Below are 26054 nucleotides of genomic sequence, written 5' to 3' on the forward strand. Positions count from 1 at the left end.
GGGGGTGGTGGGAGCCTGGAGAGTTTTCTTATTGGCAGATCCAGATAGATATTTAGAATGAATGGAAGACTTATGGTAACAGCAATAAAGATTACGCACATTAATTGAGTCACTTCTATGTCCCTGGCCTGTGTAGACTGTATTAACTCTCTTCCATCCCCTGTGACACAGTAGGTAGACGGGGCCAGTCTGCCTGAAGTCAGCTCCTAGCTCACCCTCTTCCCAGCTATGTCACTGTGGGTGAGTCACTTAACCTGTCTGTGCCTCAGTTTTCCCATCTACAACATGGGAACTGTGATGATCCCAATCTCAAAGGGTTTGCGAGGATTAAATGAGTTCATCCACATAAGTGCCTCCCAATAGTGGCTGGCAGGGAGGAAGGGCCCTATGAGAGTTAGCTGTTATCATTCGGGACTATCATTATCCCTCTTTTAAAGAGGAGGAATTTGAGGTTTGGGGAAATGAGGTCACTTGCCCACAGTCACAGAGAAGCAGAACTGGGATCCAAACCCAGGTCTGCTTGACTCCTCAGCCCATGCTCTGAACTGTAGGGCGGGTGCCAGCACTGGCTCTGCCAGGGGCTGTGCTAAGCAGGTTATATGCCTCGTCTGGTTCATTTTAAATCCCCACCCCATTTGGTAATCCTGCTCAGGTCTAGAACAATCCTTTTTAAAAATTTTTAAAAAAACTTTTTAGATAATAATTTTTTTTTTTTTTTAGATTTTATTTATTTATCAGAGAGAGAGAGGGAGAGAGAGTGAGCCCAGGCAGACAGAATGGCAGGCAGAGGCAGAGGGAGAAGCAGGCTCCCTGCTGAGCAAGGAGCCCGATGTGGGACTCGATCCCAGGACGCTGGGATCATGACCTGAACTGAAGGCAGCTGCTTAACCAACTGAGCCACCCAGGCGTCCCTAGATAATAAAATTTTTAAAAATTTTAAGTAATATCTGTGTCCAATTTGAGGCTCAAACTCATGACCCCAAGATCAAGAGTCACACATTCTACTGACTGAGCCAGGAGGCGGGTGTCCTAGAATAGTCCTTGAATCCTCTCTGCCAGCCTCTGATTCTCGGGGCTGAGGGAGCTGAAGCCCAGAGAGGGGCAGTAACTTGTTCAAGGCCACACAGCTGGTGACTCCTGGCAGAGCTAACCCACTGATATCTGGACACCACCAGAAACAAACCAAAAGTGGAAGCCCCTGGCAAGTGGGATGGCCTAGCCCAGAGGTGAGCCTTGACGGGATAGTCTGCAGACATCTGGCTCTAGGACACTCATTTCCTGTCTTAAAGTTTGCTATGCAAAGAGCTGGTGGACAAGGAGGCAGCTGTGGCAAGGTCATGGCAAGGCTGTCTCAGCCTCTGTTGGGGGATGGGCAGCTGAGGCCCACCTGTCCAGGAAAACACCAGGGCTCCAGGACAACAGGCCAGGCTCCCAGGGTGGGTTGAATGAAGGAGCCGAACTCTTTCCCGATGCAGGGCCTTGGGCAGAAGAAGAGAGAGAGTGGGGACCGTGTGTGCCACAGAGAACCAGGCCCCAGGGCCTCAGGAATGTTCAAGGAGTGAGTCAGGAGAAGCAGGGGTGGGACCCTGTGGGCGCTGGCTGACTGTGTGTCAGTGTCCGTGTGCATGAAGCCCAGAGGACCCCTTCCCCGACACAGTGCCACCCCCACCCGCCAGCTTCCTCTTCCATGAGTGCCCCTCCCCTCTCTAAGAACAGCTCACACCTAGAGCTAAGTGCTCTCCATGGATTGAGGGGTGTAATCCTCACAACCAGCCCCCCTGAGAGCTCTTCAGATGAGGAAATGGAGCACCAGAAGTTAGGGACCTCGCTGCAGGGCGCTGCAGGGTGCGCAGCTGTGGAGTGGGGCACTGGGACTTGAACCCAGGCAGTCTAATTTCAGAGTCCAGGCTGGCAACTTTCAGTCCCTGCTCCTCAGCTCCCACCCCCTTCCCGAACACTCACCAGCCCCCATCTGATCCCTAGTTCTCAAATCAGCCTTGGTGGAGGGCTAGTGTCCTCTCGGGTCCCTTGCCCCCTGGCTCCCTCCCCTTCTTAGGGGAGTGCCCCAGCCTGGCCTGGCCCCCCATGGTCCCTCCAGGCTGGCTCAGGTCAGGAGGCCAGAGCCAAAGACCTCTTGTAACCTCCCCAGTCTGAGGGGTAGGACAGGAATGGGCCCAGGCTCTGGAGGTGGGCAAGGGTAAGAGGCCCCGCTGAGGAGTGGTGGGGCTGGTGTGTACCTTGGCAGGAGGACAGCAAAGTGGGAGGCCCTCGGAGGGCAGGCAGTAGAAGGGGGGGTGGGCAATGGAGGCAGCCCAGACCCAGAGACAGGCTGCCATTGGCCCTCCTTATTCTTTTTCTAGACATATTGAGGTCCCAGCCATTTCCCATTTAGAAAACACACACACACACACACACACACACACACACACCCCACACACACCCTCACCCCAAACCTCCTTCTGCTGACCTCAGTTCATCTGAACTCCCCCAGTGCACTCACTGTCTCTACCTCCCCTGAGGCTTTTCCTTCCCTCTCTGCAGCCTGGCTCCTCCCCACCCCAACCAGCAGTCCCTCTTTGCTGGACTTCTGTGACACCTGACCCTGGAGGATCCCGGGCCTTCTAGAAACGCTCTGTGCCTTTGCCTTCTGAGTCACTGCTCTCCTGGTTTTCCCCCTTACCTTCTTGCTGTTTTGCTGATGTCTCTTCCCTTGCATGCCCGGTGAGTGTCGGTGTTCCCTGTGTCCTGGTCCCGGTGTGGGCTTTCCCCTCTCCCTCCCCTCCTTCCCTAGGCATTGCCTAAGTGACATCAGTCATCTTGTGTCACCATGGGCCCCTAATCCCTAGCCCAGAACTCTCACTTCCCTTCTGGATACATGGAAACCCCACAGGTGTGTCCAACTCAAAGCATCTGACCACCTTCCTTCTTAGGGACCTCCCCGTTGCCTAACCACAAACCTAGGTGCTGTCCTTGATACCGCCTTCCTTCCAGGCCCCTCACCCCTACCCAAATTCTGCCTCATCCACCTCCTTAACTCCTTTCACCTGCTTGGGTGGACCAGCAGGATTTTCCCAGCGCTTCCCCTCCCCCACCACCGTGTCCCTGCCTCTGTGCTCTGCACAGACAGCGGGAGGGGGGTGGGCTCTTTCTAAAGCACAGTCCTGACCATGTCCCTGTGCTCTGCTCCTGTCTTCGGTGGATTCCCATTTCCCTGAGGGGAAGTCTAACCAGCTTCAGCACGGCCTACAAGATTGCACGGCATCGGTCCCTGCCTGCCTCTGAACACACAGGCTCACCTCCCTTGACCCAAAGATGCAGCCCACGACAGCTCCTCCTCCCTCTCCTTTGAGGGCCCGAGCCCTCCACCCTCAGCCGAGGTCACCATTTGCAGGAAGACGTGGACTGGTCTTTTAGGGACCACAACTCTGGTGCTGCCCCATCCCCGAACTGACCATGCCTTCCTTAGTGGCAGGGTCTGTGTCCCCCTAGACGGTAACTCTCTGGGGCAGGGGGCCCAGACTCAGACACAGGGTGCGCGAGGACGAATGGGAACACTCGGGTGTGTGGGGTCTCAGCTCCGGACGCAGAAAGGGGGGCGCAGGTCGAGGCCGAGCGAGCGCTCTCTGCCGGGCGGGCGGAGCGCAGGCCTTGGCCGTGGCTGTGGAAAGAGGAGGGTGGAGGCCCCGCCCCGCCGTGCCCCTCCCGCCGCCTCGGCACCCCCCTACCGCCCCGAGCCGCCCGCCCACTCCGGCAGCAGCCGCGAGGGGCGGCCGGCAGAGCGACGCGGAGCCCCGCCGGTGCGGACCTCGACGACGCCCCCTGCCCGGAGCCCGCGCGCCCCGGTGGCCCTCGAGGGCCGGGAGCGGCGCCCCGCGGTCTCCCCTGCAGGTAAAGGCGGGGAGGCTGGCGCGGACGCGGGGGTTGGGGGCTTCGAGGGCAGGACCCGGCCTAAGCTGCCCGTGAGACTGTCCGGGCCAGAGGCTCCGCGGGGTGGGGATGAGTTGGGGACTCAGGCCAGGGGGTGGGCGCTAGGGTGCGGGAGCCTGTCCTGTTCCCTGCTCCCCGTTTCCCCGGCCAGAGATGCCCAGGCAGAATCCCGGGTAAAGCCGTCTTCTTCCTTCCTCTCCAAGAAGTGGGGGCCCCAGCCACAGACAGCTGGATGGGATCCCCCATGATGGGGCTCTGGGCACATCACTTCACCTCTGGGAGTCTCCCTTCCCACCTGCGAAATGGGAGCGACGAAGCTTCCCCCACAGGGCGGTGGAGGAGAGAGGAGGGGTGAGGGGCCTTAGAGCCCCCTCCAGCCCCAGGCAAGGGAAGCCCCTCAGCTCCTCCCTTCCCCCTCTCCCATCTTTCTCCCATTCCTGGCCCGCTGGCGACCTTCCAGTTCCTCTGTTTTTCTGCTTCTGCCCCCAAGTCCCCTGTGCTAGGTGTTCTGGCAGTGCCCCCAAACTGGAGACTGATTTGTCCCTACCAGAGGCTCAACACACCCCCATGGCAGCTCAGACCTGAGACTTGCAGGGGTGAGAGGGGCTGGGGTCCGAGGGCCCCAGAACCGCCTTCCCCGTGTGTTTGTTCGGGGGCTGGAGACACAGGGGCCCCGGGAGTCCCAGGGCACAGAAGCATTGTTCAGCTAGACGGGCTCTGGAGTTGCCAGCTGGGGAAAGGCAAACCCTCTGAGTTTGCTGGTTGTGTGTGTGTCCCTGTGTGTGAGCCTGTCAGTGCGTGTGTTTGTGGGGTGTGCGGGGGACAGTGAGTGTCCACCAGTATGGTATTAATGTGTATGTCTGTCTCTGTGTGCTTGGGTAAGACCCCCAGTGTGAGAGTACCTGCTGGGTTCCCGGTGATGCCAGTGACTGCCTTCCGGGGGGGGCCTGGGGGCCCAGAAGGGCTTCCACCCGTCTGCCTGCAGTGCCTCTTCCTAAGACCTGTGCCCTGTGTCCAGGGTCCACTCCGCACCCCCCCCCCCCCGCCCAGTGCCCTTAGCAAGGGCAACTGCCCAGGAGCTGCCACCAGCATTCAGAACGGCTGGGGGCTAGGGGCTGGGGTGGCCGGGGGGAGGGGTGGTCAGGCAGCCTGGGGTTTCTCTCTGGGCACAGACCCTAGCTTCCTGATCTGATGTGGGTGCCCTCAGGGAGCCCATTCTAGAGCCCAGGAGAAGGGTGGGGGTCTGGTGGGCACCAGCTATGGGGGGAGTTGGCGATCTCAGTCAGGCCGCAGATGCCTCCACTGGCCTCCTGCTAGGCTGGGGCACAGCAGCAGATCCTTGGACGATCACCCCAAAACGATGACGGCACACCACAGACATACACGTCACACACAGCTATGCTCCCTACTACTGATAGTCACACACAAATACGCGTGTGCACATGTTCGGAACACGCACCACCACGGATGCTAGAATGACAGGCACGTGTGTGTGCACCCACATTCACACCCAAACTCCTCCAGACGGGTGGTGGGCCCCACTGAGCCCAGCCAGACATACTCAGACAGGACAACACTCACACTCACACTCACACTCAGACACACTCACCAGGGTCTCTTTCTCCGGTTTCACTTTGTCCACCAGAGTGAAAATGAGCGTTTCCGCTCTTTGGCTCAGTGGAAGGGGAAAGAAAAAATGGAAGTAAATGTGTCTGCTCACAAGAGGGAGGGGAAAGATACCAAACAGGGCTGTTAGCCTGACCACCCTCCACGAGCTCCCCTGCTCCTGGTCTGACTCCAGACCCTCCAGTGGCAGGCGTGGGGCTCTCCCTGTGGGACGCTGGGGCCTCAGTGAGTGGGTCCCCCCCCACACACCATGAGTGTGGCCTGAGGGACTTACAGAGTTGGAGTCGAAGAACCAGAGAGGCTCAGGGCCCTCTCCTGGGGTGCAGCTGTGTCCCAGGGTGCCCATCGAGGGGGAGGGAGGCACCATTCAAGCCACAGTGTGGGAGGGAGGGACTCTCCGGGAGGCAGCACCAAAAACACAACCCTGGCAAGGAGAATGCGAGCTCTGACAGGTGCATGTGGTGGACAGGGTGAGGAGAGGCCATTCCAGTCAGAGGGAAGAGCAGGTACAGAGGTGTGGCGGAGCAAGTTTCTCTTAGGGGACAGTGAGTAACTGATGGCTCACACCGTGGAGGGACCAGTGGGACTGAGCACTCCTTTGGGGTCAGGTTTCTAAGGACGCTGACCAGAGAAACAGTGCACCCTGGGAGTCTCTGTGGTTGCTCTGGGGACCAGGATGAAAGGGCATGTTATAGGCAAGGACCTCACTGAGGGGCCTGGGCCTTCGGAGGGGAAAGACCATGGGGGCTGAGGTGGGTGGTTGCCATGGGGATGAGAGGAAGAACCAGATGGAAAGGAGGAGGGGGAGAGACTGGTCGGGCCTCAGTGACTGACTGGCCGTGGGGGTGAGGAGAGGGTAGGCCAGGACGTTTGCCCCGGGTGGCTATGGCCTATCCGCAGAAGAGGCAGGCGAAGGGGAGAATGTGGGTTTGGACCCAGGTGTCTGGTACGCTGAGATGGTGAGGGACTCCATGTGGGGCGTGGCCATGAGTTCAGGGACATAGCTTCTGGGAGGCCTGGGGTGTGTCCAGAAGCCCGAGTGGGTGGTGAGGCCCTATATGTGCACACGACCGCCCAGACATCACCCAGGGAAGTCACACTCCCAGAAAGGGAATTCCAGACCCACTCTGTTTTGTGGGCATTTCCAAGGAGCTGAATGTGGACAGTGGGTCTTGAATGAAGGCAGCGGGGTTAAAGAGGGGAAGAGCTGGCTTGGGCCGTCGGACAGACCTGGGTTACTTTCCATGTGACCTTGGCTAAGCAGCTTCCCAGCTCTGTGCCTCAGTTTCCCTATCTATAAAATGAGAATGCTAATACTCATCTCTGGGGTTGTTGTACTTGCAGAGAGGCAAGGAGTGATCCCAGGTCACAGCAGTAGCACCCAGGATGTTTACCCAGACTTCTGATCAGTATCGGTTACACTTCTCTGGGTGGATCCTGGGAAGGGACGTGGGAGGACTTGGCCCTGCTTCTGCTGAGATTCTTGGGAAGTTTTGAATTGGGAGGTGACTGTCCCCATGCAGCCTGAATTGGTGGAGATTCTGGGCTCTTGGAGGTCAGGGGGAGTGGCAGAGGGTTCGTGCCTTGTGGGCAGGGCCGTGCTGTGGGCTCCTGGGCTCGTGAGCTCATCCCATGGTGGGCTTATGGAGACTCCCAGAGGAACCTGCCCGAGGTCATACAGCAAGCGGCCAGTGGCAGAAGTGAACCAGAGGCCAGGATCCTGGCCTCAGGCCTCCCTTCCTCCCCGGGCTGCCCCGGGAGCAGGGCCCATCAGGTATCTGGGGCGGAAGAAACTTTGTCCCCTGAGGTTTTCTATTATCGCTTCTTTCTGTCCCCTTGGGAGAGGGTCACAGTAAGAGTTTATTGGGCACCTACTGTGTACTTGGTCTATGTTCACATGTCTCATTTAGTCTTTGTCACAATGCTGCAAGGCAGGAATCAGTGGCCCATTTTACAGAGGGGAAAGTGGAGGCTCAGAGAGATTAGTAATCAGGCCACGTGTCACCTTGCTGAGTGCTGAGCTGGGATTCACTCCCAGGTCCATGAGGATGTGTGGCTGATGTTCTTCCCGCTGACCTCCCAGGTCTCTGCCCTTTCCAGGACCTGATTTGGTGCAGAAAGGGATAGAAACTTAACTGCTGAGCATCCACAGAGCCCCAGGCATTTTCACAGCCCAAAGCACCTGCTGGGGGGTGGGGAACATGAGTAGCGGGCATAAGAAGGTCAGGCCTGGAGAAAGCCCAGAAGAGAGGAGCCCAGGAAGGTGTTTTCCAGTAGCTAAGAGCCTGCTGTGGTCCCGGGGGGCTCTATGAGGGAGGACCGCCTCTGGAAGGAAGGGATCCAGGGTTCAGGTCTCAGTTTTACCACTGGCTGCTGTGTGACCTCAGGTGACTTCTCCGGGTCCTCATAATCCCATTTATGAGATGGGCCAGTAATGCCGTCCTGCCTCTCCTCAGCGCCTGTGGCAGGGAGCAATGCTGATGTGGGGGGTGGGGGGCACAAGTCATGTCTCCTCTCCCAGGAGGCCTACTCGGTGATGTCCATCCCTGTCCCACAGCCACAGGCCTCAGAAGCTCTCCCTGTGTCTAGCCTTCTTCCCTCCCACCGTGGCGGCTGCTGGCCGCTGTGCAGCTCTGCGTGGGCCCTTCAGGCCACGCTCCTCTGACAGGCGACCGTGGCTCAGCTCGTGGCAAACATTCTTTTCATAGTTCCGGGAGCACAGCAAATCCGGCTGCTTAGCCAGGAATGCAGAGTCCCCTCCTGCAGCGGCAGCAGGGGCTGGGGGTGGGGGGGCATAGGGGGGAGCCTCAGGCAGGAGGGGTGTGGGGACCCCCACCTTCCCCTACCACCCCCACTGTGCTTCTGCCGCAGGGAGCTGCGAGCCTGCCCTCATCCTCTGCAGACTCCATCAGCTTAGCTCCAGACGCTAGGGCCATCCCCCACTAACTGGCTGGGTGAACCTGAGCAAGTGACTTCTCTCCGAGCCTCGGTTTCTTCATCTGTAAAATAGGGTTTATAATACTAACTTCAGGGGCGCCTGGGTGGCTCAGTGGGTTGAAGCCTCTGCCTTCGGCTCAGGTCATGATCCTGGGGTCCCAGGACCGAGCCCCACATCGGGCTCTCTGCTCAGCGGGGAGCCGGCTTACCTCTCTCTGCTGTTCCCCCTGCTTGTGCTCTCTGGCACGTGCTCTCTCTCTGTCAAATAAATAAATAAAAATACTAACTTCACACGGCTTTTGGGAGGCACACAGTGATGACAGATATAATAATAGCAGCGAGCATTTATTGAACGTTCCTATGCGGCAAATACCGCTGGACCTTCGCTCTATGACATTAACTCACTTAAATCTCACACACACTCTATGAATAGGAATTGATCCTCATTTCATGGATGAAGCCGCTGAGGCACGGATGAGCGAGGTCACAGGCTAGGAAGCAGCAAGGCTGGGAGAAGAACCCAGGCAGCTGGGCTCTCAGCTGATATTTCGAGCAAGACGCTCAGCCTGGGCCTGCTCCGAAAATGGGGACTCCCCGCCATGAGCCCATCTCCAGGGGAGGCCAACTGTTTGCCTCAGGGCCATCTGCACCTCAGTTTGGAAAGTTGGGATGGGGTACAGGAGTGGGCCGCACCCTGGCCAGTCTCCGTGGGAGCCCCCTACGGAGAAGCCAGGAGGGGACGGGTACAGACTGTCCCACCCACCTTGGGCTTGGGATTTAGTGGGCTCTGTGCAAAGAGGAGATGTCGCCAGGGGAGGGGCTCAAGGAGGAGATTAGGAAAGGCGGCTGTGGGTGGAGGTGAAGAACAGAGTCCCATTGAAGTCGGCTGGGGCCCGGCCCCGGCACACCCACCCGCCCCAGCTTCCCATTATGCAGGACTGAGGGTGAGCCAGGTGATCTAGGAGGAGGTTTCTGATGCCCTTCCTAGTCGCTGCCCGTCGTGGTTTGCAGCCTGGCCTGTCCCTGTGGCCATCCAGGTTACGGCTGCACAGGTGGGGTAGAAGAGAACCAGGGACAAGGGCCCTGAGCCTGAGGTGCCCCGGAAGCCCAGTTACATGGGCTCTTCGGCCACCTGGGGGCTGAGCGAGCCCCAGAAGTTCAGATCTGGCCCCTGTGCTTCCCAGCTCTGTGACCTTGCTGAACAGATGTCACCTCTCTGGATGTCCGTGCTCCTCGTCGGAAGAATGGGGCAGCAATTCCTGCCTTACAGGGTTAGGCAGGAGTTAGAGGAAATAGTTAGAGGAAGCTAGGAGCCTGCCTCGTGCTGTGTCTGGGGTGCACGGGGCTTGGGATTGGGAGGCTGTTGTTACTAAGGGCTCCTGTGGGGCGGGCTGGGGAGCCAGCTCTAGGCTGGGCCCAGTGTGTCCCCCTGATCCTGATATTCAGGCATATTCGGGCTGCCGCTGGCTAACCCTTGTCATTCCCAGTCACCTGTCCATCAGAGGCGACGAGCCAAGCACGGGAGCCTAGATTCAAATTCAGTCTTTACCCCTCATGAGCTGTGGGCCCTGGAGCCCACTACTCAACCTTTCTGTCCCTTGGCTTCTCCATCCGTGAAAAGGGAAGACAAAGGACCCACTTCACTGGGTCGTTGTGAGGATTAAAGGAGATAATCCAGCACAGAAACCCAGAGCCCCACACGTCCTGGGTACCAGATAAACGTTAGCTAAGATTAGCGAGTTCTTTTGTTCCTTTATCTTCTTTTCATTTTTCCCACCCTCTGGATAGGCTTGGGACAACCCCATCTTCACGCCCTCATCCATGCTGTCCTCTCAGCCTGGACGTGTCGTCTGTCCTTGCCACCACCCCATTTAAGGCACAAAGTTATCCTCTGAAGCCCAGATCCCGCCTGAGTCCTTCCCCGTTCCCTGAGCCCAGGGCTGGGGCTGGGGCTGGGGCAGTGGGATGGAGAGAGGCCGGGCTTGAGCTGGCCGGTGAGAACCTCGCGCTCAGCCTTCGTGGGCTGGCCTGGGCCCTCAGAGAGGAGCCTCACGGCGCACCTCTAGGGTCTCAAAGCTTGATGGTGGGGATGGAGGCAGGTCTTAGCCGAATCCAAGGGAAAGCCTGGGAGCTGCTGGGTTCGGCATCTGGCTGCTTGTGCAGCAAGAGACAGGGCCGGGGTGTCAGAGTTTCCATGGGAGCGGGCAGAGGCGAGCAAGCAGCTGGGGGAGAAAGTGACGCTGCGGCTGGCCTCCCTGCCAGGTGGGCTGGCTAGGTGTCCCCTCCCCACCCACCCGGGGAGTCCCATCTGCGCCTGGGCTCCAGCCTGGGCTCCCTTGTGTATAGCCGTGTGTGACAGAGACGAGGCACGATTGACGGAGGCAGAAATGGGGACCTGGGCATCCATGGCTCTGCCCACCTCACCTCCCCTCTCAGCAACCTCCCGTGGCTCCCCATTGCCTTCCAGAGACATGCCGGCATGGCATTCAAGGCTCCTCACTGTGTCGCCCTTGCCTTCTGGGCCCCTGCTTGTCCTGTCAACCCCGTGGTGCTTCTGGACCTTCCCCGTATCTGCCAAGTGGCTTCCCACTGCCTGAAACTCCTTTTCTGACTTTGTCTGCCTTTCAGACTCCTACTCACCCTTCAGGATCCAGTTCCAGTGTCCCTTCCTCCGTGAAGCCCCTGGAAAAGCTCAAGGGGGAGGCAATGGTCCCCCCTTTGGGCTCCTGCAGCTGGGAGATGTCAGCTACTTGTGTGACGGGCCCTTGTCCAATGCTAGTTTAGGGCAGGGCCCGGGGCTGAGCTGTTTCTGTGCCCCCATGGCCCAGCCTTGGTTGGTTCCCCACATAGTAGGAGCTTTCTCAGGAAGCCTAGCCTGTGGAAGGGGCCCCCCAGCCCAGGGCCCGATAGGGAATAGGGACTTCTCCAGTGTGGATCCTGGTGTGGAGAAGGAGCTTCCTCAGCCCGGGCCCGGGGACAGGAGGAGCTCCACTGCCCCAGCCCAGGCACCCATGGGCTTTGCTAAGTGTGCGTGGAACAAATAAAGGAAGACCGTTCCCTCGGGCTCCCACAGAGGAGGGGCTGAGATTGGGGCCAGTTTCCAGCAGGGGCTCCAGGTAAGAGACCTGCGGCAGGCCCCGGGGGCCCGTGGGTCAGGGTCCAGAGGCTTCTAGGCTCCCGGCAGCTCCCTCACTGTCTGTTTCCCTCTTTCATCCCCAGGCCTTGGCTTTGCTGGGACCTTCGGAGGCCCCTGGGACCTGAGAGGTAAGCTGGATATGGGGGCAGGGTTCTCTGACAGTCGCCGCTGGATGAGGCCGGTGCTTGCTGCTGAATGAGGCCGGTGCTTGCTGCTGTCTCACTCGGCTCCCTCCTGCTGCAGCAGAAGCCCCTCCCCGGCTCAGGGTGTCCTAGGGGGCAGCCCCTCTCGCACAGGTGACCTCAGCTCCCTGTGGCCCGGGCTTTAAAACCCCAGCCCAACTCGGAAGCAGCTTTTTCTCATTTGTGAACTATTTCGCCCCAGCTCCTTGGCGGGGCCTGTGTTTGCTTGGCCTGCCCGGGTGCAGTGGCCTGGCTGCGCTCCCACCAGGCCCCCTCCCAGCCCAGCCCGGCTCCTCCTGCCGCCGCCACCGAGCAGGGAAGCCGCGAAGGCTCTGGAATCTTGGCCGGCGCGAGGAGGCAGCGGGCGGCGGGTGGCGCTCCGGAAAAGGCTGCGAATGTGAACCAGAAGGCGAGGGATTGGCTGCCGTGAAGGCCGGGCAGGGGGTTGGGGATGGCTGGGGGCTGGCGGTGGTGGGGGAGCATTTCCATGTTCTGTCCGCTCAGAAGTTCAAAGCCTCTGCTGGGAAGTGGGCGATGTCAGCAGCCGAGGCCTGAGCCCCTTGGCAGGGAAGGGCCAGTCCCCTGGCCACCTGCCTGAGGACACATACTGCTCTGAGTCCTGCCCACTGCTGGGCCTCTTCTTCTTCTGCCCCGAGCTGGCTGTTCCTTCCTCCCTGGAAGAGTTTTTTGCCCCAAGATGCTTCTCCCCAGGAGAGTAGTGGGGCTTCTTCTACCTTTTACTCTCAGAGCTGGGGAGCTTCTGGAGCCGGGGAGATGGACCTCATCCTCTGTGGGGAGGGAGATCCCGTCCAAGCCACCTATGCCCCAGAGCTGAGAAGGACTCTGGGGGAACCACAAAGAACAAAGGCCTCTGGGAAGCCATCCTGTGGGCGTGGCTGGAGGTGTGTGTGTGTGTGGGGGGGGGGTGTCCGAGGCCTGGAGCTGGCGCACCCAGGCTGCAGACCCTACTGAGCACCTACTGTGTGCCAAGCCCCAGTCAGGGATGAGGCAGGGGTGGGGTGGGGGAGAGGTGCCCAGGAGGAGGAGCTGAGGGAAGGCTGCTTGGAGGAGGAAGCACATGAGCTGTCTTAAATGAGGAATAACATGTTTGCTTGGAGGAGAAAGATCGGAAGGGAACTCTGGGCAGAGAGGGCTGTGAGGCAAAGGCAGCCAAGTAAGCAGGTAGAAGGAAATACTGAATAGGCTGAGGTTTCTGGATATGAGGACACTGGGGCTCAGGGCTGCAGGGGGCTCCTCCCACCCCTAAATGTGGGTGCTCTCCCCAAGGGAGGGTCCATGGCCTTGTCCAGGCTACAGCAATCTGGCTGGTGAGGACCTATTTTTATCTCTAGTCCATGCCTCTCCCTGTCGAGTTCCAGACCCGAAGTTCTCTGCCTCTTGGATGCGCTGCTGTTAGTCTGAAATGTTCCACCACTACTCCTCTGGGCTATAGAGCTCTGACTGCCCCCACCTGGCTCCCCTCTTTATCCCCCAGTCCCAGATTCCAGGTGGTTCTTTGGTTTTAGAGCAGTCCTTGTGCCTGTGCTTTGAGGTGTGAGGGGTTCTGAGTCTCCGATTGATCCTGAAGGACAGAGAGCTCAGCTCACGAGCGCTGTAGGCGCTGGACTCCACAAGCCTCACCCAGCGAGGTCTGACACAGAACTGACATCAGCTTGGGCATTAGGGCCATAACCGCTGGCCTGCCAGAGGGTCCCATCGAGTGACCCACAGCTAGAGACTTACAGAGGCTAGAACTCAGACGGGGATCGAGGTTCAAGGACATAGAAGAGGAGAGGGACAAAAGGGGTCCCAGAGATGGGCAGAAATAGGACAGTGACACGGAGACGGGATGAGAGAGACACTCGGGAGATGCCTGAGAGGCACAGGCAGGTGAGGCTCTGGGTTTAGTGACACTGAGACACAGAGGAAGGGGCACAGATGGGCGCGGCACACACCCACATGGCGCCTCTAGCAAGCTGCTCCCCCGCTTCTTACTCAGTGCGTGACCCACGGTGATCTCAGGGTTTTGCCAAGCTCACCATCAACCTCTGCCCGCTCCATCTCCTCCATTTTAATTGATCCACATCCTACTGAGTCTGACGTATGCCTCCTCCTCCACAAAGCCACTCAAATTGCAGAATAGTGTGGAACTTATCAAGTCAGTACTAGGGAGCCACTGGAGAATCCAGAGCAGGGGAGGGCCATGGGCAGAATTGTGTCAAAGTGTGGTCCACACACAGGCAGCATCACCTCACCTAGGAGCTTGTTAGAAATGCAGATGTTGGGCCCTACCCCAAACCCACTGAATCAGGATCCCTGGGCATGGGGCCCAGGAACCTGTGTTTTATCTGACGCACACTGAAGTTTAAGAAGTGTGGTTGGGGGATCTATGGAAAAACAGAAGCTGAGTGAGGATGGCGGGGGAGGCTGCTATGATCATGCAGGCGAGGATTTGGCGACTTAATATAACAAACCTTTACCAACTGGCCGGGATTTTCCTGCGCGGTGTGTTGGGAGAGTATAAGGTCTGTATTACGGCAGACCTTATGGGGAGAGAGAGGCAGCAATAGAAGTGAGAGAGGTAGAGGAGGGCCTACAGGATTGGATTGGGTGTGTAAAGGAACAGAGCTGTCAGGTACAGTTGTACAGGTTGGTTACTGTACAAGGGCACCCAGGAAAGGCAAGGCAATGAGAGTACCCGAATCTGCTGGAAGGAGGGGTACCCCTTTCTAATTGCGCTAAGGCACTATACAGGCTAGAAAGATTCCTCATTGCCCTGTAAGGAAGGAAGGGTCAGAAGTGATGTCCAGATATCTGGCCTGGGCACTTGGGAGTGAGAAAGAGCAAGTAATGGGGAGAAGATAATGACCACAGTTCGGGCAGAGGTGTCTAAGGGCCAGCCAGGTGAAAATGCTCAGCTCAGAGTTGAACATTAGAGTCGGGCTCAGGGCGAGGTCATACCTGGAGACAGATGTGGGAACCCTCAGTGGTGGGATTGGGATTGTAGGCCTGCCTGGCAAGAGCTGGAAACTGTAGAAGAAACATCCAGAGACAAGGGGTGAGGCCTGAGGCAGCTCCCTGGGGCAAACCTGGGTCTGCAGAGTGGGCAGGGGAAGGGAGTGGAGAATCTGAGGAGGAGCCTTTCCAGGAAGGAGGAAAGCAGGGCCCAGGCAGGATTCTGCACTGTGGGGGCAGGGAGCAGAGAGCGGATGGAGTTTAGAGACAGTCCTTGTCTGTGAAGGAACTTGGCTGAGAAGGTTGGGGAGAAATGAGGGTGGCTGGCGTCAGGGGTCAGTTGGGCCTGTGTGGACAGGTGATGGAGAGGCTGGAGATGGGGTGGGGGTGGGGGTCATATGCAGACAGCGGGAGGCCCTGGGGAAGGGGTGTGGAGGTGGCTGGGCCTTGAGTAGGCACGCACCCTTCTCATCTGAGACTCAGTAGAGGGGTCAGGAGGGGCGCCTGGATGGCTCAGTCATTGAGCCTCTGCCTTCAGCTCAGGTCATGATCCCAGCCAGCTGGGCTCCCTGCTCAACGGGAAGCCTGCTTCTACCTCTTCCTTTGCCTCCCACTCTCCTCGCTTGTGCGCTCTCTCCTTGTGCGCTCGCTCTCTCCCTCTGTGTTTGTCAAATGAATAAATAAAACATAAAGAAGAAAACAAACAGGAGGACAGGAGAGAGCTCCTTAATTCCTACAAGCGAGGGAGGAGGTGGGGGAGGAGGGCCTGGGGAGCTGCCTGCTGGGCAATGGGGGACGGGCATCACGCCCAGGGGGTGAGGAGGGCAGCTCCTCTGCTCCTGTGCGAGACCCATGAGTGTACCCTAGTCCTGAGCCAGCCGTGGGACCCCCGGTCTGTCCCACTTCTGGAGCCGTCAAGGGAAAGGCCTGGAAGACCAGAAAATGGACTCTGGAACTTTCATACTGGCCTTTGGCAGTAAGTCAGCTGAGATTTTTAAGGGTTGGAGAAGCTGTTGGTTTGCAGCAAGAGAAACTGAAGTGAGACCGAAGGGAGAACTTTCTGGCCTTCAGGGTAACGGGACAGAGCGGCACACCTGGAGGGGACAATGGCTTTGATCACCTTAGGGAATCCTTTCACACGTGAAGACACAGAGGTTCAGAGAGGTTAAGTCGCTTGTCCAAATCACACAGCTCATACGCAGCTGTGCTGGAACAGGAGTCCAGGGGTTGCCGGCAGGTAGGAGGGCGTTTGGGGTCCCCAGGGCCGGACCCCCGAGAGAGAGAGAGCCTGAGCAAGAACTGCTGCTCACCTGTTGAGGGGGCAGGGACAGGGCTGGGGAGAGAGGCAGAGACTGGGAGAAATGAGTCAGGGCCAGAGACCCAGGGAGACAGCAGAGAAGGAGGCTGAGCCGGTGGGGAGACCGGAGGCACCAGGGGAGCAAGCGGGGCTGGCGATCCTGATCCCGCAGAAATGTCTCCACAACAGGAAGTGTCTCATAACATACCTGTGGTTTGGCGGCCCGGGGCTGCTGTGGCTCCCCACGTTCCCCCAGCCCGGCTGCGATGTGCAGGGCTGTGCAGGACTGCGTTCTGTCCAGCCCCCAGCCCAGGAAGGGGGCCACCAGGGCCACACTGGCTCCCTTCTGCATGGTCCCCGGGAGCCTCCCCCCTAACCCCCCCCCCGCCATTCCATCTGGACCTCTGGTAGGTCGTCTGTGAAATGGAGGACGGGGAGCAGGCGGCAGGCCTCTACATTCCGTCGGATGGGGGGCTCTGTTGGTCACCCCTGGGACAGGACCCCCGGAGAGCCAGCGCGGGCGGGGAGGGGGTCACTGTTAGCTGATGGCTCTGCCCCTCCCTCAACCCCCGTCCAGGAGGAGAGGGGTCTCTATTGGTGGCACTTCTTGCTGCCGGTGCCCCATCCTCCCCCTACCCCGAATGGGTCTGAAAGACCCTGGAGCTCTCTGTGCTCCCAGCCAGCCTCCTTGGCCGCCCCAGGAGGAGGCCCAGGCTGCCACAAAACGCTGACTTGGACAAAACGCTGTTTTACGGGGATTTGTTGAAAAGGGGGAAATCCCCACTAAGGACTTGCAGCTGTGCAAACACCTCGGCTCCCCGGCCGCCGCCGCTGCTCCATCCCCTGAATCAGCGTCTCCTTCCGCAGCCCACCTCATGCCCCTGCCAGCCGGGCCTCCTCCCAGCTGCCCCGGCTCCCTGCCTTCCCCCTCGGAGGTCACCAGAGAGGGTGATGGCTTGCCCAAGGTCGCACAGCAGAGCCGGCCTGGAACCCTGATACTGCTTGGCCACCGCTGCTGGAATTGTGAATTCCAAGTGAATTGTTCTTTTCTCTGCACTTTTGCTTCCTGCGCAGGCTGCTCTTAGCTCAAGTTCTTTGACGGAGGCCATGTGAGTGTGCCCTCACCTCTTCCCGTTCTAGCTCACCTGTGTCCTCCTGGCCCAGGCTGAGGGGGGCTCCCAGGGTCATGACGCGTATCTGCACAAAGGAAGTTATTGGTGTGGTCTTTAAACTTCCGGTGACCTGAGTGCATCCAACCTCTGTCAAGTGTCGCTGTGTGCCAGCCAAGTCCTGTGCTGGGCATAGAGTGGGGACAGAGAGGGACACAGCCAAAGAGGGCTGCAGAGCTGTGACGGGGCTTACAGGCCTGGGTGGGGACCAGGACGAGTGCCTGACAGGCAGGCTTCCCAGGGATAAGTGCAAGGATAAGTCGGAGTCTGGAGGCCCATGTCCAGAAGGCACAGCGCTTCAGGGAGCTGAGGGCAAGGGAGGCCAGTGGAGAGGAGGCAGGGGACGCGGAGCGCCCAGGCACCCTCGGCTTTGAGGGTGGCTGGGTTGGGGGCAATGTGTCCCACGAGGCTGTCACGACGGGCCGTTCCAGGGACATGGTCCCTCTCGGCAGCCCCGTGAACAGGCTCGGCACACTCCTTCTCCAGGCCATGGGCTTGCTCAGCTCCCTAGCCTTCCCTCCAGGAGCTGGAGTGATGTTCTCTCCTCAAACCTGCAGGCAGGCAGCCTGGAGCCTGTCTGTCTGTCTTAGCTGCTGCCCTGTCCTGGCTGCCTCTGCCCGGCAGTTCTCGCGGACCTCTGCTCAGATGTGGTTGCCCGCTCTCGCCCTCAGGCACATCGCTGTACCTCCCCGAACATCGGGCTCTTCATCTGCAGAAAGAGAAGTGGGGTGTGTGTAGGGGGGTCCTCCTTCCCAGGGGCCTTGTGGGAATGGAAGCATTTACTGAACAAAGCACTAGCCGGGTGCCTGACCGGAGGCCCTGGAGCGGCGAGTGGGAGCTGCCATCCTCCTGCAGCCCCTGTTCCCTGCAGAGGGGACATCTGCTCCGGGTCCTGCAGCCGTCCTGTCGCCCCCAGCTGGGACAGCACAGCTCACGAGGCACAGGGGGTGAGGGAGGCATGCTTGCCAGAGCCTGGCACGGCCAAGGAGGTTGGAAGGTAGGGAGGCTGCTAGGGGGGCTTGCCTGGGCTCCTGGCTGCACTTGGGGCTCTAGCCTTGGTGTCCTGCCTGCCTGTGCTCCCCCACAGTCCTCTGCCTTAAGCCCCCTTCCAGCTGAGCCTGATCTGCCCTCTCGCCGCTCACTGGCCTCAGCTCCGTATGGGAAGAGGGTCAGGGCTCCCAGAGCCAGGGCTATCCTGAGCCCACGGGTGGCAGTGCCATGACCTTGGCCTGTGGCCTACCCAGGCCAGAACTGCCCTCTCACCTCTCCCTGTTTTCTGCTGCAAGCTCCGCCCCCTCTTCCTGCTCCCCCACCCTCCCTGCCCACCCTCCAGGCAGAACATTTTGGCTGTGTGTATGGGTGAGCACCCCTACTCCAGTCCTCCCTCCCCTCCCCTGCCCAGCGCAGATGGCCAGTGCAGGAGGACCCTCATCCTTCTCCAGAGAGGTGAGACCATGTGGTGTGCTTAGGGGCTCGGACCGTGTGTGTTTCCTCACGTGGAGAGCAGGAGAGGCAAGCCTCTCGGGGCTGCAAGGTTAGGGCAGTGCCCGGCCAGAGCCTCCATCAGCCAGACCTCCCCGAGGATCGAGCCCATAGGCTGCGGCCTCTTAGTCCTGGTGTCAGTCACGGTGCAGACGGAAGAGGGTGCCTGTGAGGGCGGTGTCCCAGGCAAGGTTCGCGCTGCCTGAGCTGCCGTTTACACATCTACAAAACGGGGGTAAGAACAGTGTGAGCCTTGGGCGAGTGGGAGGACTGGGTGAGGTAGAGCCCGCAGAGCCCTGGGCTGGAGACGCCCGCACGTGGCGGACGTTCCTGTTTCAGGGGCTTAGGGGGAGCTTGAGGGACATCTGCCTGCCCAAGGTCACAAGACAGGTTGATGGCAGAGCTGGGCTGGCAGCTTCACCGGCCTTCTCTGGAGCCCTGCATTCATTCCTTCGGAGCTCAGTGCAATACTGAGCTGGGAGGAACGTTAACCTCAGGACCTAGCCCAGGCCCGGGGAAGGCCTTGCTCCCCACATGCATCCCTGGGTACAGGGGTACACAACCCACCCGCAGACCCTCCTGGAGTCGGGCACCCAGTGTGGAGAGGCCCCCAGGGGGAGGGGAGCCGGAGCAGGGAGGCAGGGGCCGTGGGACTTTCCTTGGATGTTCTAAGTGCCATGGAAGGGCACCTGGTAGTGTCTCTGACCGCCGGGGCCGCCCCAAGAAGCAGGATGTTAGTACAGCTTTTCAAAAAGGACATCTCAGTTGGTTAAGTTGGGCAGCTCGGTTGGTTAAGCGTCTGCCTTCGACTCCGGTTGTGGTCCCAGGGTCCTGGGATGGAGGCCTGCTTAGCAGGGAGTCTGCTTCTCCCTCTCCCTCCGCCCGTCCCCGCTGCTCGTGCTTGCTCTCTCTCTCTCTCTCTCTCTCGCAGAAATAAATGACATCTTCGTTGAGATACAATTCACATATCATACACTTGGCCCATTTAGAGTGTCCAATTCAATAATTTTTTTAAATGTGTTTTAAGATGTTGGCAGCTGTCATCGCAGTCAATTTGCGAACATTTTCATCACCTCTGATGGAAACCCTGCCTGCTTTGTGATCGCTTGCTTCTCCCCTCCCCACCAGCCCTAGGCAGCCACCAGTCCACTTTCTGTCTCTTTACATTTACCTCTTCGGGACACATCGCAGAAATGGAATCATGTATGATATGATTGTGACCGGCTGCTTCACTCAGCATGACGGTTTCAAGATTTCCCTGGGTCCCAGCACGAAGTGGCACGTCATTGCTTTGTGTGGCTGAATCCTGTCCCACGGGGTGGCTCGGCCGCGGTCTGTCCGTTCAGCCGAGGATGCATATCTGTGTTGTGAGGACATCTTATCCCCTGAGGAAACAGGTTCCCAGAGTGGCAGTGCTCAGGCTGTGTGTCCACCTCTAGTCTTCCCCACCCAGGCCTTGTTCTCGGTGCTGGGCTGCAGGCTGTGACAGGGCTAGGCAGGGACACAAAGGGGTGAGGGGTCAGCTTTCCAGAGGAGAAGGTGACAGGTCCCAGCGCCCTGAAGGACGAGTAGGAAATTGAAAGAACATGGAGGGTAGAGAAACAGCAGGGGCAAAAGCCCAGAAGTGTCGGGCTGCCTGCGGAGTGGAGAGGCAGAGAAGGGGGTGGTGGGTGAGAGGGTTGGAGACAGGCGCTGACTAGGTTTTAGTCTTTACCCTTGAATCCCTACTAGGCACCACAGCCTTGATCTTGAAGGCAGAGGGGAGCCCCAGGAGGACTCACCAATGTAATGTGAAGTCAGGCAGACCTCAGGGAGGCCCCAGTTCTGCTGCCCTTTGGTTTAGTTTTGTCATCTGGAAAATGGGGATGACAGAAATAATAACTTGTTCAAGGCCTGAGAGCTTTAAGGGAGTTCCTGTCTCTGGCGAACTCAGCCCGCCGCTGGGCAGAAAGCAGGCCCAGAACATGGTAGCGGGGTCTCGTCATCCAAGGGTCTCAGCAGGGGTGCGCCAGGGTCAGATGCCTGCTCTGCAGGGGGGTCTGGCTGCCAAGCCGCTGGCATGGGGGCTGCTGAAGTCCAGGGGAGAGGGTCCCCGGGGACGTGCGTGTGGATGGAGAGTCCCGGGCGGGCTTGCGGGAGCTTCAGGGTGACTCTCGCGGACTTGGACACGGCGGGCGTTGCTCGTGTACAGCACCTCCATTCGGATCTTTTGGGGAGTCCCTGGGCCTGGTGCGAAGCCACGCGGGGGCTGGTTTGACGGCTCCTCTCGGTTCCTCCCTGCAGCACGCCCGCGGACGCCATGCGGGGGGCTCTGCCGCCCCTGTCTTCGCTGCTGCTGCTGCTGCTGCTGGGGTGCGGGCCGAGGGCAGCCACCGGAGGCGGTGCCGGCGGGGCCGCGGGCTACGCGCCGGTGAAGTACGTGCAGCCCATGCACAAAGGACCTGTGGGGCCGCCGTTCCGCGAGGGCAAGGGCCAGTACCTGGGTGAGCACCTCCCCGCCCCGCAGGGCCTTGGACAGCTCCTGACCCCACACCTCCTTGCCTCCTGACCCCCCACCAGCCCCTCCCTGGCTCCCAGTCACAGCCTCTCCATCCCCACCTGAGATCTACACCCCCCTTCCCTTTTCCTCCTGACGCTGGTCCGGAGCCTCTGACCTCGGAGCGGCCGGAAGTGGGGCGCGCACCGCCGGCAGCGGTGGTCTTCGGCGGGGGTGGGGAGGGGGCGGGACGGAAGCTGGCGGGGTTGGGGGCAGTGGGGCCGACTCCAAGGAGGGCTGCTGGCGCCACCTGGCGGCCATTCCAGCCCACAGGTCGGGCAGGGATGGGAATCCCTCCAAGCTCTTGGGGAAGGTCCCGCCTGGGTATGTCGGGTACTAGGAGCCCCCAAGAGGGCCGTCGGACCTAAACCCCTAAACCCCATCTCCCATGAGTGCTCGGAGGGGGAGATGGAGTGTGGCCTTTATGAAGAGATGTAGTGTTGCCCCATGGGGGCGTGGGTAGATGCCACCCATGTCTCCATGGGCAGGGCCCCTGATGGCCCTTCTCTCTCTCTCTCTCTGTCCGCCTCAGAAATGCCTCTACCGCTGCTGCCAATGGACCTGAAAGGCGAGCCTGGTCCGCCTGGGAAGCCCGGGCCTCGGGGGCCCCCTGGCCCTCCTGGCTTCCCAGGAAAACCAGGCACCGGAAAACCAGGACTCCATGGGCAGCCTGGCCCCGCCGGCCCCCCTGGCTTCTCCCGGATGGGCAAGGCTGGTCCCCCAGGGCTCCCGGGCAAGGCTGGGCCACCAGGACAGCCAGGGCTTCAGGGCGAGCCAGGGATACGAGGGGACCAGGGTCTTCGGGGGCCCCCAGGACCTCCTGGCCTCCCTGGGCCCTCAGGCATTGCTGTCCCTGGGAAGCCAGGCCCCCAGGGGGTGCCAGGACCCCCAGGATTCGGAGGGGAGCCAGGGCCCCAGGGGGAGCCGGGGCCCCCAGGTGATCGAGGTCTCAAGGGGGATAATGGAGTGGGTCAGCCAGGGCTACCTGGGGCCCCAGGGCAGGGGGGTGCCCCTGGACCCCCTGGCCTCCCTGGTCCAGCTGGCTTGGGCAAACCAGGTTTGGATGGGCTTCCTGGGGCCCCTGGAGATAAGGGTGAGTCGGGGCCTCCGGGAGTACCGGGACCCAGGGGGGAGCCAGGGGCTCTAGGCCCAAAAGGGCCCCCCGGGGTGGATGGTGTGGGGGTCCCAGGGGCAGCAGGGCTGCCAGGGCCACAGGGCCCAGCAGGGGCCAAAGGGGAGCCAGGAACCCGGGGACCCCCTGGTCTGATAGGCCCCACTGGCTATGGGGTGCCAGGACTGCCAGGCCCCAAGGGGGACAGGGGCCCAGCTGGGGTCCCAGGCCTCTTGGGGGACAGGGGTGAGCCAGGTGAGGATGGGGAGCCAGGGGAGCAAGGCCCACAGGGCCTTGGGGGGCCCCCAGGACTTCCAGGATCTGCAGGACTCCCTGGCAGACGTGGGCCCCCTGGGCCCAAGGGGGATACAGGGCCCGGAGGACCCCCAGGAGTGCCTGGGATTCGGGGTGACCAGGGACCTAACGGCCTGGCTGGGAAACCTGGGCCCCCAGGAGAGAGGGGACTTCCTGGGGCCCATGGGCCCCCTGGACCAACTGGGCCCAAAGGTGAGCCGGGCTTCACTGGCCGCCCTGGGGGACCGGGGGTGGCAGGAGCCCTGGGACAGAAGGGTGACTTGGGGCTCCCTGGGCAGCCAGGCCTGAGGGGCCCCTCAGGAATCCCAGGGCTCCAGGGCCCAGCTGGTCCTATCGGGCCCCAGGGACTGCCAGGCCTGAAGGGTGAACCCGGCTTGCCAGGGCCCCCAGGCGAGGGGAAAGTGGGGGAACCGGGAGTGACTGGGCCTACAGGGCCCCCTGGGGTCCCTGGGTCCCCAGGACTCACTGGCCCTCCCGGGCCTCCTGGGCCTCCTGGTCCCCCTGGCGCCCCGGGGGCCTTTGATGAGACTGGCATCGCCGGCCTGCACCTGCCCAATGGAGGCGTGGAGGGCGCTGTGCTGGGCAAGGGGGGCAAGCCGCAGTTCGGGCTGGGAGAGCTGTCGGCCCACGCCACGCCCGCCTTCACCGCCGTACTCACCTCACCCTTCCCCGCCTCGGGCATGCCTGTCAAGTTTGACCGGACTCTCTACAACGGCCACAGTGGCTACAACCCAGCCACTGGCATCTTCACCTGCCCTGTGGGTGGGGTCTACTACTTTGCTTACCACGTGCACGTCAAGGGCACCAACGTGTGGGTGGCCCTGTACAAGAACAACGTGCCAGCCACATACACCTACGACGAGTACAAGAAGGGCTACCTGGACCAGGCATCTGGCGGGGCTGTGCTCCAGCTGCGGCCCAACGACCAGGTCTGGGTGCAGATGCCGTCGGACCAGGCCAACGGCCTCTACTCCACTGAGTATATCCACTCCTCCTTTTCAGGGTTCTTGCTCTGCCCCACATAACACCACGGGGGCCTTGCCTCCTTGGCCTCCTCCTCTTTAGTGGTAGAGAGACCTGCTCAGTTACAAGAACCTCCATTTAAAGAAAAAACCAAAGGCTGAACAGATGCGGAAGCAGAAGCGGCCGTGGCCTTGGCCCAAGGAGACTGGTTTGGTTTCTCCCTCCACGCAGGCTGAGGTGGTTTCTGGAAGAGGCTGGCCTGAGTTCCTCTCCCCCAAGTGTCTGTGCAGCGTGGGGGTTGTGCCCCCGCTGTAGGCAGGCCCCCAGGACACTCAGCCCCGCTGTCAGAGCCCCCTGCCCTCTCAGGAGTCCTGGGCTCTGCTGGGTGGGGAAGGATGCTGCTTCTCTGGGTCAGAGCGTTGAAGGGACTGAGCTCCCCATTCCGTTCCGCCAGGGAGACACAGGCCCAAGCCCTGCCCTTCTTGCTGGCCCCCAGACGGCACCTCGGATCTCGGCTGGGGCTCTTCCAGCTCCCCTGGGAATTCCAGCAGCGGATGGTGGGTCCCATGAAGAGTTTTTGCTTCCGGGGGAAAGCAAAGGGTTGGGGGCATCAAGGTGGCTAGAGTGGATGCCTTGCCAGGACTGCACCCCCAGCGCGATGCTGTGGCAACAGGCCTGTCCATGGCAGGTGCAGGAGCTCGGCCCCTTCTCTGCAGGCTCCTGGAAAGGGCCAACCCCGTTTCTGCTCCAGCTGCAGCCACAGGAGCAGTGGTTTGTGACGGGAGGAGCACGGACCTGGGGCCCGATGGCAGCCCTTTACGTCCGCCTCCATCTCCCAGGCTGCTCCCGCCCACTGGCTTTGCTCAGAAGTGCAGTCGCGCAAACCCTTGGGGACTGACTGCCGCAGCATGCACGGGGCAGGACCGACCAGCGGCGAACTCAAGTACCCTCCCTCTCCTTTCCCCTGCTGGGGGAGGGCTGATTTCTTCATACAAAAGTGTAAGGTATCCTGCCCCCCGCAACCCAAGTGTCCCCAAGGCAGAGAGCCTCTTTTTCGGCCCTCGGAACAAGGTACACACAAGCTCGGGGATGATGAAGGCTCCCCCTGCTTCTCCTTAACAAGAACCATATGGTGGGTATGTGTGTCTACTAGAGGGGTTAATCTGAGGGGGCTTCCTCTCCTCCCCTCTGGTTCCAATTTCCTGTTCTAAGCAGGATTAGGGCCCAGAAGGCTGGGACTCTGAGGAAAACAGTGCCAACAGTCCTCCTTTGGAATGAGTTGACTCGGGATGTTTCTGCCGTTTTTCCCAAGCAGAGCACCCCTGCAGGAAACGGACAGGATCCCTCTCCTATCTCCTAGTTCAAGCTCAGTGGATAAAGCTGAGATTAATGCTGAGGCAAAGATGGCCACTTTCCGGGGGCGGGGGTGGGGCTCGGGGCCTCTCCCTCAGCCTGCCGCAAGCCAACCCACTTCTCCGTACCAAGTGTGAACTGGGGTCACGCAGTGTGGTCTTCCACTGCTCTGATTCTGGCCAGCACCAGACTGTCCATGTTGGACATGATGGTGGCCGAATTTTGGTTCGCTGAGCTCTGGGGTCCTGGGCCGGCCTCCTCCCAACCCACTTCTCCCAACAAAGCAGGGCCCTTGACCGCTCGCTTTGTCTTTCAAAAGTGAAACCCAAAGCTGTGCGACGGACATCTGAACAGCTTTTGGCTGGGCCTCATGGTGGATTGCTTGATCCCGGATACCCAAGAGAACTAAAGAGTCACACCAAGCCTGGTGGGGTCCTTTACTCAGCCTCCTTCCTGGGCCAAAGCTGCCACCATCTGACCAGCTAGGGAGGGGTTCCAATGGGTGGAAATTCATTACCTCTGAGGGGGAGCCCAGGGGACTAAGGAGGGCATTGGGGAAGCCAGAAAAAGAGCTGTTTCACAGAACTTAGCTTCGGCTAAATGTCATTCCAGAAGCCTTTGGGGGAGGGGTGGCTGGTGTTTCCGAAATGTCTATGGGAATTTAGTTCCAGGTGTCCACTTGACTAGCTTTGATAAACGATGCCAAGTTTTAACTATGAAAACTATGGTACTTTGGTGCATTTTTTATATTCTGATTCCTAGGTTGTTGTTTTTTTAAGATTAAGGTTTGAATGTTTTCATTAGTAATTTCATTTCTAACCTGGTATAGGAAGCTTAGTTCTCTACATACCTATTATGTGCCCTGTGTCACAGATTTGGGAAAAATGCACTTGGGAATCAAAAAGGGGGGGTGGGGCTTCTTTTTGAAAAGAAAAACAGCAGTATTGACTGTCTGTACTGACACAACTCCAATAAAACCTGTTGTATGAACAGCGCCATGTGGGCCTGGTAGCGATGCATGGGGGTCTCAAGCCTCTGGGGCTCTTGCTCTGCGCCTTCTCTCAA

General features: G+C 59.9%; 1 protein-coding gene and 1 long non-coding RNA gene across 3 annotated transcripts; one reads left to right on the plus strand and one right to left on the minus strand.

The window, feature by feature from the left end:
• Positions 1-3750: 3750 nt before the first annotated feature.
• On the plus strand, positions 3751-25979 carry COL8A2 (collagen type VIII alpha 2 chain). 2 transcript variants are annotated; one of them, XR_004276174.1, is made up of 5 exons: positions 3751-3888; positions 11710-11754; positions 20995-21194; positions 21780-24193; positions 24353-25979. XR_004276174.1 is itself a non-coding variant. In XM_032302220.1 (4 exons), the coding sequence occupies exons 3-4, from the start codon at positions 21011-21013 to the stop codon at positions 23696-23698; spliced, it is 2103 nt and encodes a 700-aa protein (XP_032158111.1). In that variant the 5' UTR covers positions 3751-3888; positions 11710-11754; positions 20995-21010; the 3' UTR covers positions 23699-25979. The 2 variants fall into 2 exon arrangements, 1 of the variants encoding a protein (XP_032158111.1); XM_032302220.1 differs by having other exon boundaries at positions 21780-25979.
• Positions 19660-21405, minus strand: LOC116567259. Its single transcript, XR_004276175.1, has 3 exons — positions 21310-21405; positions 20493-20563; positions 19660-20202 (listed from the first exon to the last, which is right to left on the minus strand). It is a non-coding gene; the product is annotated as an uncharacterized LOC116567259 (long non-coding RNA).
• Positions 25980-26054: the final 75 nt, after the last annotated feature.

The sequence above is a fragment of the Mustela erminea genome, chromosome 10 (genome assembly GCF_009829155.1).
Source record: "Mustela erminea isolate mMusErm1 chromosome 10, mMusErm1.Pri, whole genome shotgun sequence".
NCBI classification, from domain to species: domain Eukaryota; kingdom Metazoa; phylum Chordata; class Mammalia; order Carnivora; family Mustelidae; genus Mustela; species Mustela erminea.